Source organism: Sphaerodactylus townsendi, linkage group LG04, assembly GCF_021028975.2.
Source record: "Sphaerodactylus townsendi isolate TG3544 linkage group LG04, MPM_Stown_v2.3, whole genome shotgun sequence".
Lineage (NCBI taxonomy): Eukaryota > Metazoa > Chordata > Lepidosauria > Squamata > Sphaerodactylidae > Sphaerodactylus > Sphaerodactylus townsendi.
Genome location: NC_059428.1, coordinates 8,256,250 through 8,270,384, shown reverse-complemented (window position 1 = coordinate 8,270,384; position 14,135 = coordinate 8,256,250). Strand labels below are relative to the sequence as shown.

At 55.6% G+C, this 14,135-nt stretch overlaps 1 protein-coding gene across 1 annotated transcript; it reads right to left on the bottom strand.

The window, feature by feature from the left end:
• Positions 1-755: 755 nt before the first annotated feature.
• On the bottom strand, positions 756-10,008 carry CDCA8 (cell division cycle associated 8). Its single transcript, XM_048492593.1, has 11 exons — positions 9,915-10,008; positions 9,568-9,683; positions 7,275-7,403; positions 6,122-6,162; positions 5,965-6,040; positions 5,530-5,645; positions 4,687-4,766; positions 4,503-4,595; positions 3,527-3,653; positions 3,238-3,324; positions 756-1,004 (listed from the first exon to the last, which is right to left on the bottom strand). Exons 2-11 carry the CDS (start codon positions 9,671-9,673, stop codon positions 960-962), a joined length of 900 nt encoding a protein of 299 aa, XP_048348550.1. The 5' UTR covers positions 9,674-9,683; positions 9,915-10,008; the 3' UTR covers positions 756-959.
• Positions 10,009-14,135: the final 4,127 nt, after the last annotated feature.

Here is a 14,135-nt window from a genome sequence, read left to right as displayed (position 1 = left end):
TTAGAAAAACAGGCCCCGACCCAGCCTCAAAAGCCTTTCCAAGCAGGCCAAGGGAAGCGTTGGTGCCAAAGGGGCTCTCTGAGGCACATGAGCAGAGAGGGTGCCCCCCACCCACAGGGCCGCTGGGTCAGGTGAGCCGGAGCTCTAATCGCCTCTTCCCTTAGACAGAGGTTCACACGGCCCTCACCCAAGGGGACCTGGGGCCCCATAGCAAAAAAAAAGGAATCCCCCAACTAGATGCCAGCCACAGATGCAGGCGAAACGTCAGGAGAGGATGCTTCTGGAACACGGCCGTGCAGCCCGGAAACCACACAGCACCCCAGTGATTCCGGCCCTGAAAGCCTTCGACGATACACTGAATCTCCCCACACCCCCACTTTCATTCTGCCACAGGAAGAAGAAGAGTTTGGATTTATATCTCCCCTTTCTCTCCTGCAGGAGACTCAAAGGGGCTGACAATCTCCTTGTCCTTCCCCCCTCACAACAAACACCCTGTGAGGTGGGTGGGGCTGAGAGAGCTCCGAGAAGCTGTGACTAGCCCAAGGTCACCCAGCTGGTGTGTGTGGGAGTGTACAGGCTAATCTGAATTCCCCAGATGAGCCTCCACAGCTCAAGCGGCAGAGCAGGGAATCAAACCCGGTTCCTCCAGATCAGAGTGCACCTGCTCTCAGCCACTGCTCTTAGCCACTACGCCACTGCTGCTCCAAAGAAGGAGCCAAAGAAAAACTGCCCCAGAACGACAAGAGGAGGACACGTGGAAGGCAACAGGAACTTTAATGTTAAATTTAAAAAACAGAAATTTAAAAAACATTAAATTTAAAAAACAGAATTTAAAAAACGCAAACACCCCCCCTCCCCTGCACAGTCCGTGGGACACAAAAAAAGGTGAGAGAGTAAAAGGGGAGGTGGCTCCGGAAACACTCTGGGGCCTGAGGGTGGGTGGGGAGAAGCAGCCGGGCTCACTTGGAGCTCTTCAGAGAACCGCACAGATTCGCTAGATGCGCCTGGAAGAGAGAAACAGAGTTCAGATTTAGGCCCCTCTTTCCTCTAACTTTAAGGAGTCTCAAAGCGGCTGGCAAGCCCCTTTCCCCTCCCTCTCCCCACAACAGACCCCTTGTGAGGCAGGTGGGGCTGAGAGAGTCCTGAGAGAACTGTGACTGGCCCAAGGTCACCCAGCAGGAATATAGGAGTGCAGAAACACATCTGGCTCTTCAGGTAAGAGTCCACCGCTCGTGTGTGGGGAGTGGGGAATTGAACCCGGTTCCCCAGATTAGAGTCCACCTGCTCTGAACCGTGGCACCACGCTGGCTCTCAGAAGGTGCTCAGCCTGCAGCTGCTCGGCAGAAGAAGAGGGAAACATATGGCCTGGGACTGCGCCACCCTGTGATTGGGGGAGGGGGATCCTGACTCTGAGTGGGTCTCCTGGGAGTTAAAGCCTGAAGAAAGCCCAACATATTCCGAGAGACCCGTCTCATCCGGCACACTCTCTTTTTGAACTGTCGCCATCCGGCAGACGATAGATACAGGTCTATCAAAACTAGGACAAAGAGGCTTAGAGACAGCTTCTACTCTAGAGCGGTGGCGATGCTGAACTCCGCGGCTTCATGCTGATGTGTTTGGGGCTGTGTAGGGATGGGTGGAGGAAGGGGAAAGTGAGGATGGGGTATGAGTCTGACATTGTGTGAATCGGGGAATGCTGCTGTAAATTTCGTTGTGCGTGCACAATGACAATAAGATGCTGATGCTTATGTTAGGGCCCCAAGGGGTGGACCCCTCCGTCATGGGAGGATCAAGTGGGCAGTCTTCCTGCCCCACTCTGATTGGGGGGCCCCTCCCCCACGGAGCGCCCACGCTGGGTGTGGAGGACTCTTCCCCTTGGAATGGGTGAGGCTTCTCAGGCACTGATGCCAGAGTGGGCAGATGCCCCAACCCCTGGGCTCTCTGCCCTGCCCGTCCCCCTGATAGCCAAACGGCTCACTGGAGAGGCCAGGACTGACAACAGGAACTTTCACCTGGCCTGCTTCCGTTCCCTAATCCAGGAGACCCCCCGCCATGGCTAGGGAGCTGGAGGCTGCCCAGCCAGAAGTGAGAGGGGAGCGTGTTTCTCACCCAAGACAGGGAAGGAGTCAGGCAAGCGTGAAGGGGGGGAGAGAGGTTGAAACCCCACCCTGTGGCCCCATGCCGGACTAGAATGGTAGCCCCTGCCGATCCCACCCCAGTCCCGTTCCTTATTCTTCCTCCAAGAGCAACCAGCCAGCTCTTACTCTCGTACAAACAACTATGGAGTAAAGCCCACTTGAAAGAGAGGAGGGGCCGTGGCAGGAGGCCGGCATGCGCCATTCCCAGGGGGCCAAGAAAGCGGAGGAGCAGACAGTTTGGTTCAGCTGGATAACGGCTGCCCACTCCCCACCCCCGTAGAAGTGGGCAGTCCTATACAGACCCACTGCGGGCTGGAATCCAAGGGGTTGGGCTGAACCAGGGCTCTGCCGGGTGGCACTCGGGGGGACGAAGACCGTGCCAGGACAGCACAGGCAGCAAGGAGCTGAGCAAAACCAAGAAACGGCCAATGACGGCTGGCGGGAGGGGGGGGGGGGGTTCTGGATCCCTTGGCACCTGGCCTTGTCCCATCTCGCCTGGGACCCACTGCACCCCACGGTCCTTTTGCCACTCCCCCCTCCACCTGCCGAGGGAAGCCCCCACAGCGCAGCTGACGGAACGGGCTCCGGTCCACCAGGCGTCAAACTAGAATAGCCCGATTTGTATTTAGGAGCCGTCAAAAATGCGATCCTCTTTGGGAGGGTTTTTAATTGGGGTTATTGCGTGACATCACCTTTGTTAATTTTATCGCTGTGTTTTAATTTAATTTTAATGGGTTTGTTTGTATGGGCTGTTGTACACTGTGCAGAGGAAGTTGTGTTGTACACCGCTCAGAGCCCTCCGGGGGTAGAGCGGTATATAAAACCCATAAATAAATAAATAAATAGATAGATAGATAGATGATAGATAGATAGATAGATAGATAGATAGATAGATAGATAGATAGATAGATAGATAGATAGGTAAGTAAGTAAGTAAATTCATTCATTCATTCATTCATTCATTCATTCATTCATTCATTCATTCATTCAAGAGAGTCCCCTCTTGAGCAAAAATCAGGCTGGGGCAACGGGAAAGGAGTCGGCTGGGACGGGGCGGATCATGTCCTGCAAAAGGAGGAGGCGGCGCAGAGTCCCTCACCGACATCTTCTTCATGGTGCCCAGGGTGCCGGGATCGAGGCGCATCAGGGCCTGCCGGGAGAGTTCGTTGGGTCTTAAGCAGATGGTCTGCGGAGGAGGAGGAGAGGGAAAGAGGCCATCAGTCACCCCAGCGACAGAACTGGGGAGGGGCACAGGTCTGGCCAGCAGAGAAGAATCCAGGGGCAGCCACCTCACCCATGGGTGGTGTATCCCCCCCCTCCACCCGTGGCTCTCGGCCAAGGGCAGCTGAGAGATTCCACCCCCCCCCCTCCAGCTTCTCTGGCCCTACCTCCCCTCCCTCAGCAGGGAGGGTGATGAAGATGTCACTGGGGGCCGCAAGGGGGCTGCCGTTCTCGGAGACACTGAAGACCCGCTCTTGAGCTGCAGGGGCACGCAGGCCGGGCGTCCTGAAGACACTGGGGCCGGGGAGGAGAGAAGACCTCCGTGACGAAGAAGTTCCCACCCCTCAATGAACGCAACGTTGATAATCACTCCAACGCGCTGCATCAACCGCTTATTATTATTGTAAGGAACAACCAGCACCAAAGTGCAAACAGTGAGATAAAGTGCAAGACAAACTGTGCAAAACACTCTTATACACTTCTATACGATATAGCACATGAATTACAATTGCAGCTTTTGGCTGCCGTCTTCAAAAAGTCCTCTTGTAGTTTCAGTCCATGTTCATAATTTTCAACGGAATACAGGGAATGCAGCACATTGAAGCCGGTCGATAGTCTTTAATAACAAGATTGTCCTGTTGAAAATTATGAACATGGACTGAAACTATAAGAGGACTTTTTGAAGACGGCAACCAAGAAGAAGAAGAGGAAGAGTTTGGATTTATATCCCCCATTTCTCTCCTGCAGGAGACTCAAAGGGGCTGACAATCTCCTTGCCCTTCCCCCCTCACAACAAACACCCTGTGAGGTAGGTGGGGCTGAGAGAGCTCCGAGAAGCTGTGACTAGCCCAAGGTCACCCAGCTGGCGTTGGTTTTGGAGTGATAAAGAAGTTCCCCCCAAGGAGGCCCAAACCTCACGGCATCACGACCCACTCAGACCGATGATCAAGTCAAACTAGAGCAGACGCCCAAGGAGGGCTCGGGGGTTGCCAGCACTCCGGCACCAGAAGCACCCTGCCCGGAGCTGCCTCCCACGGACCAGTGGCTGAGGCTGACGCACAGCCCCCCCCCCTCCCCACTCCCAGAGGGCCAGACCCATTGCCAGGTTCTGACCCAGGCAGGCAGGGGGTTGGAGCAGCTCACCTGGCGTCAAACTTGGGGGTGAGAAGAGGGGTGGCCCCCTTGGAGGCAGCCGTCTGCCCCACCGATGGAGTGGCCCAGTTAACTTTGGCAGACCTGCGGACGAGGAAAGCCTGTGGCAAGTGGCCTCCTTGGCCTCGAGGACCGCTGACACCCCCCCGCCCCCCCCAGCTCTCCAGCCCCTTACCTCCTGTTCAAGCGGGTGGACCTAGCTGGGGGAGGCCTGCCCCTCCTTGACCCCGGGGCCCTTTTGATGGAGGTCCTTGCCTGAAAGACACAAAAGGCAGATCACCCCCACTTTGCCAGCCGTGGCAACAGCCCTGAGCCCAGAGAGGGACGGGGGGTGTTGCTTCCCTCCCTGCAGACTCCGTGGCTCAGGGCACAGGCTCCAGACAGCAGTAGCCATGCTGGGCCCCCACAGACCGTCACTTGTACCAGGTGATCAGCAGCAATCCCCCCCGATATTGATTAATTTATTAATTAAAGGTATAGCCCGCCTCATCCCCGAAGGGCTCAAGGCGCCTCACAACATGGCTGTATCCAACAGCAATTCAATACAACATAAAAACTGAATCCATTAAAACACAACAGCAGTTTATAACAATAAATAGATTAAAACAACAAAACTGTGTAAATTGTGACACACAGGCGCCCGGTCTAAAAGGCCAAAAAAAAAAGAAGGAGGGGAGGAGGTCGGCAGGGCCCAGGATGGAATTAGGGCCCAACCAAGGGGTCCAGACAGGCAGCTTTGATTTCAATGGGGGGGGCGATGGAACCGCGGTCGGCCCCTCCAAAAGCCCCCCATTGGTGCGCTGATACAGCCCCCCCCCCCCCCCGTTCAAATGGCTGCTGCAAAAGGGAGCCCGGAAGCAGTTTCCTCCCCTTGGCCAACTCCATGCGAACCACTGGCTGCCTGCAACTCACTGGGCATGTCCAGCACCGACTGCCCAGAAGGGCGAGGGGGCAATCCGGCCTGCAGCCCGCCCAGGCCTCTGGGGCAGAGCTCCGGGGCACCCCCAGAGTAATGTACCTGGATGTTGGACTCTGGGGCCCCCGCCTCCTCGCCCCCCTGCCTCGACCGCTTCCTTGCAGGCCGCCCCGCTTCTCCGTCTTCGGTGGTCTCCAGCGGCTGCTTGGCTTTCTTCGCTGGGGTTGCGAGGGGGTCAAAACACACACACCGCCCCTGTCAGCCTCACGCCCATTTCTCAAGGAGGGGCAGCTGGGGCCCTCCCCCCTCCCAACACTCCTTGGGAGGTGGAGAAGGCGCAGAGAAAGAGGCGTGTCCCAGACCACCCAGGGGGGTCTTGAGCCAAAGGGGTTGGAGCCCCCCTCCTCCCCCCAGGGCTCCTCTCCTTTCACTGACTAACCCCGTGGTGGCGAACCTTTTGCACTCCAGATGTTATGGACTACAATTCCCATCAGCCCCTGCCAGCATGGCCAATTGGTTTGCCACCACTGGACTAACCTGTCCTGACAGTTTTGAGGGGCTTCTGAATAGCTTCCGTTGCCAGTTTGGTAATTTCCACTATGTCCAGGTCGGCCTGCAAGAAAAAAAAAGAGGTGCTCAGCAAGGCTGGCTTCCTGGGCTGGCCAACCCCGCAGGCAGGGCGCAGACTACCTACCATAGCTGCTTTTTCCAGGGCCTTTTCCCCTCCTCCCAGAGCTGGAGAGACAAAAGGTCTTCATTAGAGCAGAACCACAACCTTCCAAGGAGCAAAAGAAATCTGCGCCTTGGGGAACGAGAGAAGCGGCTGGCGGAAGTGATCGCCCGGGTTCAGGGGCCCCCTCGTTCCTCCCGCACTGCTCCAGTTGGACTGCCGCCTACGGCACAAGCTGGAATCCCGACATGCTCACAACACTCAGCAGGAGCCAACTGGGAAGCTGATTCCTGCCTCTGGTGCCAAAGGGTTTAGAAAATACAAAAACCCAGTGACTCCACGACAAACGGGCACAAATACAAATAATGTGTCCGCCCCCCCCCTATGCATGGGGTAGAAAATGTTGACAGAGAGACATTTTTCTCTCTTTCTCACAATACTAGAACCAGGGGGCATCCATTGAAAATGCTGGGGGGAAGAATTAGGACTGATAAAAGGAAACACTTCTTCACGCAACGTGTGATTGGTGTTTGGAATATGCTGCCACAGGAAGTGGTGATGGCCACTAACCTGGATGGCTTTAAAAGGGGCTTGGACAGATTTATGGAGGAGAAGTCGATCTATGGCTACCAATCTTGATCCTCTTTGATCTGAGATTGCAAATGCCTTAGCAGACCAGGTGCTCAGGAGCAGCAGCAGCAGAAGGCCATTGCTTTCACCTCCTGCAGGTGAGCTCCCAAAGGCACCCGGTGGGCCACTGCGAGTAGCAGAGAGCTGGACTAGATGGACTCTGGTCTGATCCAGCAGACTCGTTCTTATGTTCTTATGAACGAGAGAAGCGGCTGGCGGAAGTGATCGCCTGGGTTCGGGGTCCCCCTCGTTCCTCCTGCACTGCTCCAGTTGGACTGCTGCCTACGGCACAAGCTGGAATCCCGACATGGTCACAACATCCAGCAGGAGCCAACTGGGAAGCTGATTCCTGTCTCTGGTGCCAAAGGGTTTAGAATATACAAACCCCAGTGACTCCACGACAAACAGGCACAAATACAAATAATGCGTCCGCGCCCCCCCACCCCATGGATCACATGTAGGTGTTGGAGGGACTACCTGGGCAGTGCCAGGAAACTGAAGCGTCCTCCTGCCTCCCCTCCCCCAGAGCAACACTGGAACAACATACCGAAGTAGCTGACCCAATTCATTTCCTGCAGCGCCGCAGGCAAGCGGAGAAGCTCCATGTTATATATGTTGTCAATTTCCTTCAAAAAGCCCTCGCTTTCAACCAGGATTCGCTCTTTGCGGGTCTCGACTGCACAGAAGAAGGAGAGTTTGGATTGACATCCCTCTTTCTCTCCTGTAAGGGGCTGACAATCTCCTTTCCCCCTGCCCACAACAAACACCCTGTGAGGTGGGTGGGGCTGAGAGAGCTCCAAAGAACTGTGACGAGCCCAAGGTCACCAGGCTGACATGTGTTCGGAGTGCACAAACTAATCTGGTTCATCAGATAAGCCTCTGCCATTCAGGTGGCAGAGCGGGGAATCAAACCCAAGTTATCCAGATTAGGGTGCACCTGCTAACCACTGGGCCACGCTGCCTCTTCAGTGAAAGATAGAGAAAGGCTCGGCTGGGAACAGGGCCTGAGTGCTGGAGAGCCTGAGGTTGTTTTTGGCCTGTTTGGAACATTCTCAGCCCCACAGATGCACAGGAAAAAGGTTGGCCTCCAGTCTCCCGCCAGCTCTGCAGCTCCACGGACCAGGGAAAACATCTCACTGGCACGGGGGGGGGGGGGGGCTTCTCAGCTGGCCCCTTTTGGAAGCTGGTCTCTGGAGAAGGACCCTGCTCAGGTGAGATGGCTGGCTGGTGACCTAGCAGGGTTTCAGTACACAAAGATATATCTTACTGATACACAAGCCTCAATATAAAGTGCACAGTGTGTTTATTGTGCTAGTGTGACTCCTACAAGCATCCACTTATCACTACACCTACCATTATATGCTATTGCCTTATTCTAGCAAGTAACACATACCTTTTTAGGAGGGTTTTTTTTAGGAGTTTGGATTTATATCCCCCCTTTCTCTCCTGCAGGAGACTCAAAGGGGCTGACAATCTCCTTGCCCTTCCCTCCTCACAACAAACACCCTGTGAGGTGGGTGGGGCTGAGAGAGCTCCAAGAAGCTGTGACTAGCCCAAGGTCACCCAGCTGGCGTGTGTGGGAGTGTACAGGCTAATCTGAATTCCCCAGAGAAGCCTCCACAGCTCAGGCGGCAGAGCGGGGAATCAAACCCGGCTCCTCCAGATTAGAGACACGAGCTCTTAACTGCCTACGCCACTGCTGCTCCTATTAACCTATTAACCAAACCATACAATTCTTACTCATAACATACAATTTAACCATACAAACATCCAAGAGCCCTTTAAGAATGCAGAGGTTGGGGGTGCTAGCCCTTCCAGTTAATGTGGTCTGATTGGATTAGCTTCCTCCTCTCCTTGGACTTTGAAAAAAAAAACCCAGCTCAATTGTCCATAACAAAATTGCAATCGGGCACAAGTCTTGGAGGTCATCCAAATAGATAAACTTCTCATTTCTCTTCGTCTGAACACGTAAGACGGGCTCCGCGTGCATCCCACATTTACAAAAAACAATCTGAATTAGAATTAGGCAATAGCATATAGTAGTCGTCTGTGAGGTTTAGTGGTAAGTGGAATCACACTGGCACAATAAACACATTGAGCACTTTATATTGAGGCTTGTGTATCTGCGGGATATAGCTTTGTGTACTGGAACTTATCTGCTCTACACCCTTGGATATTGTAGGGTTTCCCACGGGCACCGAAATCCATGGAAGAGTTTGGATTTATATCCCCCCTTTCTCTTCTGTAACGAGCCTCAAAGGGGCTGACAATCTCCTTGCCCTTCCCTCCTCACAACAAACACCCTGTGAGGTAGGTGGTCCTGAGAGAGCTCCGAGAAGCTGTGACTAGCCCAAGGTCACCCAGCTGGCGTGTGTGGGAGTGCACAGGCTAATCTGAATTCCCCAGAGAAGCCTCCACAGCTCAGGCGGCAGAGCGGGGAATCAAACCCAGTTCTCCACATCAGTGTGCACCTGCTCTTACGCTCTACACCATAGGTGTCAAACTCGCGGCCCTCCACTGGCGGGGGATGATGGGAACTGTAGTCCATAACATCTGGAGGGCCGCGAGTTTGACACCTGTGCTCTACACTCAGCATGGCAGAGAGTCTGCTCGTGCCCCCTCCTCCCTTACTATTTTGCAGTTTAAGGGGGGGGGTGCCCCCCCCCTGAACCCAAGACCAGAAAGGTCGGACCTGCCAGTGCAATATCAGGCGACCCTCTTTTTAAAAGCACAATAAGACAGTCGCAACAGCAAAGCAGCCAGAGGGGGCCAGGATCTGACACCCTCCCCCCCCCCGCTTCCAAAGGAGCCCCCTCCCCAGGAGCAGAGGGCGGGGCTACCTTCCTGGCTGAAGTCCTTCAGGAAGGCCTCCATCTTCTTCCTCTTCAGGACGTTCTTGCTCCTGGAGGGGTTCTTGCTGGAGCGCTTCTTCTTGGAGGGGGCCATGGCCGCTGTCCTGGGGGGCAGCGAGGGGGGGGGAGAAGCGGGGTCACCCGGGTGGCCGGGAGAGAGCAGCCCCCGAGCAGGCAGGCCGGGGCAGTGGTTAGAGCGCCAGACCGGCGCCCGGGGGGGGGGGCGACTTCGAGGCTTGGCGAGACTGGCCGACCTCGCGGGGCTGTTGTGAGGACACGGGGAGGGGGGGCAGAGCGCGGGGCGGACCCCTCCCTTCCCGGGGGACCCTCCCCACCTCTCTCGCTGCGGGGCGGTTGGCTTGGTTGGTTTGGCCCCCGAGACCCGCTTCCGCCTCCACCGCCGCGCCCAAATTGGAACTGTGGCGCTGCCGAGAGGCCCAGCCAATCAGCGACGCGTCTGTGCCGGCCGGCCAATCAGCGGGGCCCGGGCACCGAGACGCGGGGCCAGAGCGGCCGGCCGGGGCGCCCTCCAGCGCGCCCCCTGGCGGCGGAGGCCCGGCGCCGCTCCTCTGTGCCTGCCCGGGGTGGCCGCGGGGGCAGGACTCGAACCGCGGCTTTCCAGACCTCTGGCTCCGCGGCACGAGAAGGCCAAAGTGGGCCCGCAGCGGGCTAGATGAGCTCAAGGTGCCCCGGGGCGCTGCAGTGGCGTAGGAGGTTAAGAGCTGGTGCACTCTGGTCTGGAGGCACCCGGTTTGATTCCCCGCTCTCCCACTTGAGCTGTGGAGGCTTCTCTGGGGAATTCAGATTAGCCTGTGCACTCCCACACACGCCACCTGGGTGACCTTGGGCTAGTCACAGCTTCTCGGAGCTCTCTCAGCCCCACCCACCTCCCAGGGTGTTTGTTGTGAGGGGGGAAGGGCAAGGAGATTCTAAGCCCCTTTGAGTCTCCTGCAGGAGAGAAAGGGGGGATATAAATCCAAACTCTTCCTCTTCTTCTTCTTCTTCTAGCCCAGAGCGCATCTCAGTGGGGCTCCCCCCCCCCAAGAGATAGACAAAAACTTCAGGGGCGTAACGAGGCAAACTGGAGCCCTGGGCAAAGCCTGAGTTGGATCCCCCCCCCCCCACCACCACATAGGCGGCCACTCCACCACGACCACATTTTTTTTTGCACCCGGACATTGGTGCCTGCAGGGGGTGCAGTATTTAGGCTAGTGGCACCGAAATTTCAGCGTATCATCAGGAGGCTGTCCTTATGCTACCCCCTAGGTTTGGTGAGGTTTGGTTTAGGGGGTCCAAAGTTATGGACTCCCAAAGGGGGTGCCCCATCCCCCACTGTTTCCAATGGGAGCTAATAGGAGATGGGGGCTACACTTTTGAGGCTTGTGCCTTCCATAACTTTGGCCCCCCTGAACCAAACTGCACCAAACCTGGGGAGCATCATCAGGTCAGTCTCCTGATGAGACCCTGAAAGTTTTGAGACTGTGCCTTCAGAAATGTGCCCCCCCCCTCGCAGCCTGCAACCCCCATTGACAGCAATACAGAAAACTCAATGCAGAACAAAGATTCTTGGGCAAATTTCCGGGATGTTCCTGCAGGGGGCGCATTTTTTGATGTATTGGCACCAAAATTTCAGGGTATCATCTGGATATTGTCCTGATGGGACCCCCCAAGTTTGGTGCAGTTTGGTTTAGGGGGTCCAACGTTATGGACCCTCAAAGGGGGTGCCCCATCCCCCATTCTTTGCTAAGGAGATGGGGGCTACCCTTTTGAAGGTCCATAACTTAGGACCCCCTGAACCAAACTGCACCAAACTTGGGGGGGGGTGCCATCATGACAGTCTCCAGATGATACCCTGAAATATTGGTGCTGACATGTCCAAAAATGCACCCCCTGCAGGAACATCCCAGAAATTTGCCCAAGAATCTTTGTTCTGCATTGAGTTTTGTGCATTGCTGTCAGTGGGGGTTGCAGGCTGGGGGGGCACATTTCTGAAGGCACAGTCTCAAAACTTTCAGGGTCTCATCAGGAGACTCCCCAACAATGGGGGATGGGGCACCCCTTTGGGAGTCCATAACTTTGGACTCCCTGAACCAAACCTCTCCTGATGATACGCTGAAATTTTGGTGCCACTAGTGGCTAAACACTGCGCCCCCTGCAGGCCAAAAATGGAAAACCACTAAAAATACACCCAAATGAACCCTGCATTTTGATGCCCCTCACAAGGTGGTGCCCTGGGCAGCTGCCCACCTTGCCCAATGGGCATTACACCCCTGGGATACAGAATAAAAGAAGACGGGGATAAAATGTACAGAACCTGCGCTGAGCACCTGTGTGCTGATTGGCGAAGCACGCATGAGCACCTGCAAACACACACACACACACACACACCTGAGAATAGGGGAAAGGGAAGTGGCGGGAGGGAAATGGGTTGTTGATGCCACCTGGTCCAAGGGGAGAAGCCGAGAGTTGCAGCAGGGAGTCTTGAGGTAGAAGTTTAAGGAGGATCCCATGAATCAGTTTGTGGGGGGGGTCCAACTAGTGGGAGAAACCAGGTGCACTTTCCACAGACCCAGGCTGGTCTTTTCGGGTGGGGTGGGGAGGAACGGCATAGTTTGGCATGGGAGCCCACTGCCAGATCAACTAATAGTGATTCAGCTAAGCAGCAATAAATCCATTGGGAGGCAAATGGTTCTTTCTCCCACCCTGGACACCCCACAGGTATATATATTGCAGATTGCATTTGCAATCTCAGATCAAATCTTGATCCTCTTTGATCTGAGGTTGCAAATGCCTTAGCAGACCAGGTGCTCAGGAGCAGCAGCAGCAGCAGAAGGCCATTGCTTTCACCTCCTGCACGTGAGCTCCCAAAGGCACCTGGTGGGCCACTGCGAGTAGCAGAGAGCTGGACTAAGTGGACTCTGGTCTGATCCAGCTGGCTCGTTCTTATGTTCTTATATATACTCCACCTGCTTTACTACCATCAGATCCTCTGAAGATGCCAGGCACAGATGCAGGTAAAATGTCAGGAGAAAATGCGACTGGAACATGGCCACACAGCCAGGAAACCCCACAACACCCTAGTGATTCCGGCCCTGAAAGCCTTCAACGATAGATTCCTGTTTATTTGTTTACTTTATGTATAAATAGCCTTTCTCGATGAGCTTGCATGGCAGAGTTGAGATTTGATCCTAGGTTGTCAGTGGAATCACTCTGCCAGTGTGCCAGTCTCTCCTCCAGAGGTAGTCCCTCGGGTTGGTCTTCCTGGAGCCACCTCTGTTGGTGCCACGCTGGCTGGCTCGCTAGCTGCTGCTGAGCCCTCGGGCCAGAGTGGGCAGCCATTTGGGAGACGCCACTTTCCTCTGGAGAGGCTGACATCTCCTCCTTGGAGCCTCCGAGGGAGAATTCTCTGGGGTCCGGTGCGTGCGTGCGTGCCTTGGCATCCCCTGTGGCACAGACAGGGCAGACCTATCAGGCGCTCGGCAACCCCCCTGGATCGCTGTGGGTTTGTTCAGAAGGAGCAGGGCCAGCTGGCCAAGGCTGCGGTGAAGAGTCCCTCCGACGGGCCCGTCGGCCCTGGTCCACCCCGCTGGCCTGGCCTGAGCCACACCATGCGTGAGTCTGTTCCTTTCAGGATAACGCTGGGGCAGGGAAGCAATTCGGAGGGGAGACAAGTTTCCTGTGGCGGGGGGTGGGGTGGGGTGTCCCAGCAGCCCTCCAGTCAGCAGCGCAGCCTCTCCACGCTTGTTCCAGCTTTAGAGCAAGCTTTGCTTCCCACATCTGCGTGTCTTGTGGCATTTCCCCCTCAAGCAACCCTGGGGCCCATTTTGAACTCAGCAACGTTTGTCACAGCTGGACTCAACTGGCTGTGGTGGGTTTTCCAAGGGGCTGTGTGGCCGTGGTCTGGTGGATCTTGTTCCTAACATTTTGCCTGCATCTGTTGCTGGCATCTTCAGAGAGAAGAAGAAGAAGAAGAAGAGTTTGGATTTAAGTCCCCCCTTTCTCTCCTGCAGGAGACTCAAAGGGGCTGACAATCTCCTGGCCCTTCCCCCCTCACAACAAACACCCTGTGAGATGGGTGGGGCTGAGAGAGCTCCGAGAAGCTGTGACTAGCCCAAGGTCACCCAGCTGGCGTGTGTGGGAGTGCGCAGGCTAGTCTGAATTCCCCAGAGAAGCCTCCGCAGCTCAGGTGGCAGAGCAGGGAATCAAACCCGGTTCCTCCAGATTAGATGCATGAGCTCTTAACCTCCTACGCCACCTGCTGCTCTCAAGTCTGTTACACGCCGTGTCCAGTGAGAAGGGAATTGGGCACAGTGTGTAACAGACTTCCCTCTGAAGGTGCCAGCCACAGATGCAGGTGAAACCTTAGGAACAAGATCCACCAGACCACGGACACACAGCCCGGAAAACCCACAACAATCAGCAACATTTCTTTAATCTTGGGCACAAATATCCAGCCTGCTGCTGGAACCCGCTCCCCTCCATTTGCCCTTGTAAAAACCAGCCCTAGAAAGCCACCTCAGGTGCACCTGGACCCCCACCCAAGACCAGTGAGGAAG

Bases quoted from the DNA above. Each gene is read 5' to 3' on its own strand.
- CDCA8 (XM_048492593.1), bottom strand. From the start codon at position 9,673: ATGGCCCCCTCCAAGAAGAAGCGCTCCAGCAAGAACCCCTCCAGGAGC. The intron at 6,163-7,274 runs GTATGTTGTTCC...TTGTCTCTCCAG, and splicing joins GAATTGGGTCAGCTACTTCG to CTCTGGGAGGAGGGGAAAAG. The intron at 1,005-3,237 runs GTGAGGGACTCT...TCTCTCTTCCAG, and splicing joins GCACCATGAAGAAGATGTCG to GCGCATCTAGCGAATCTGTG.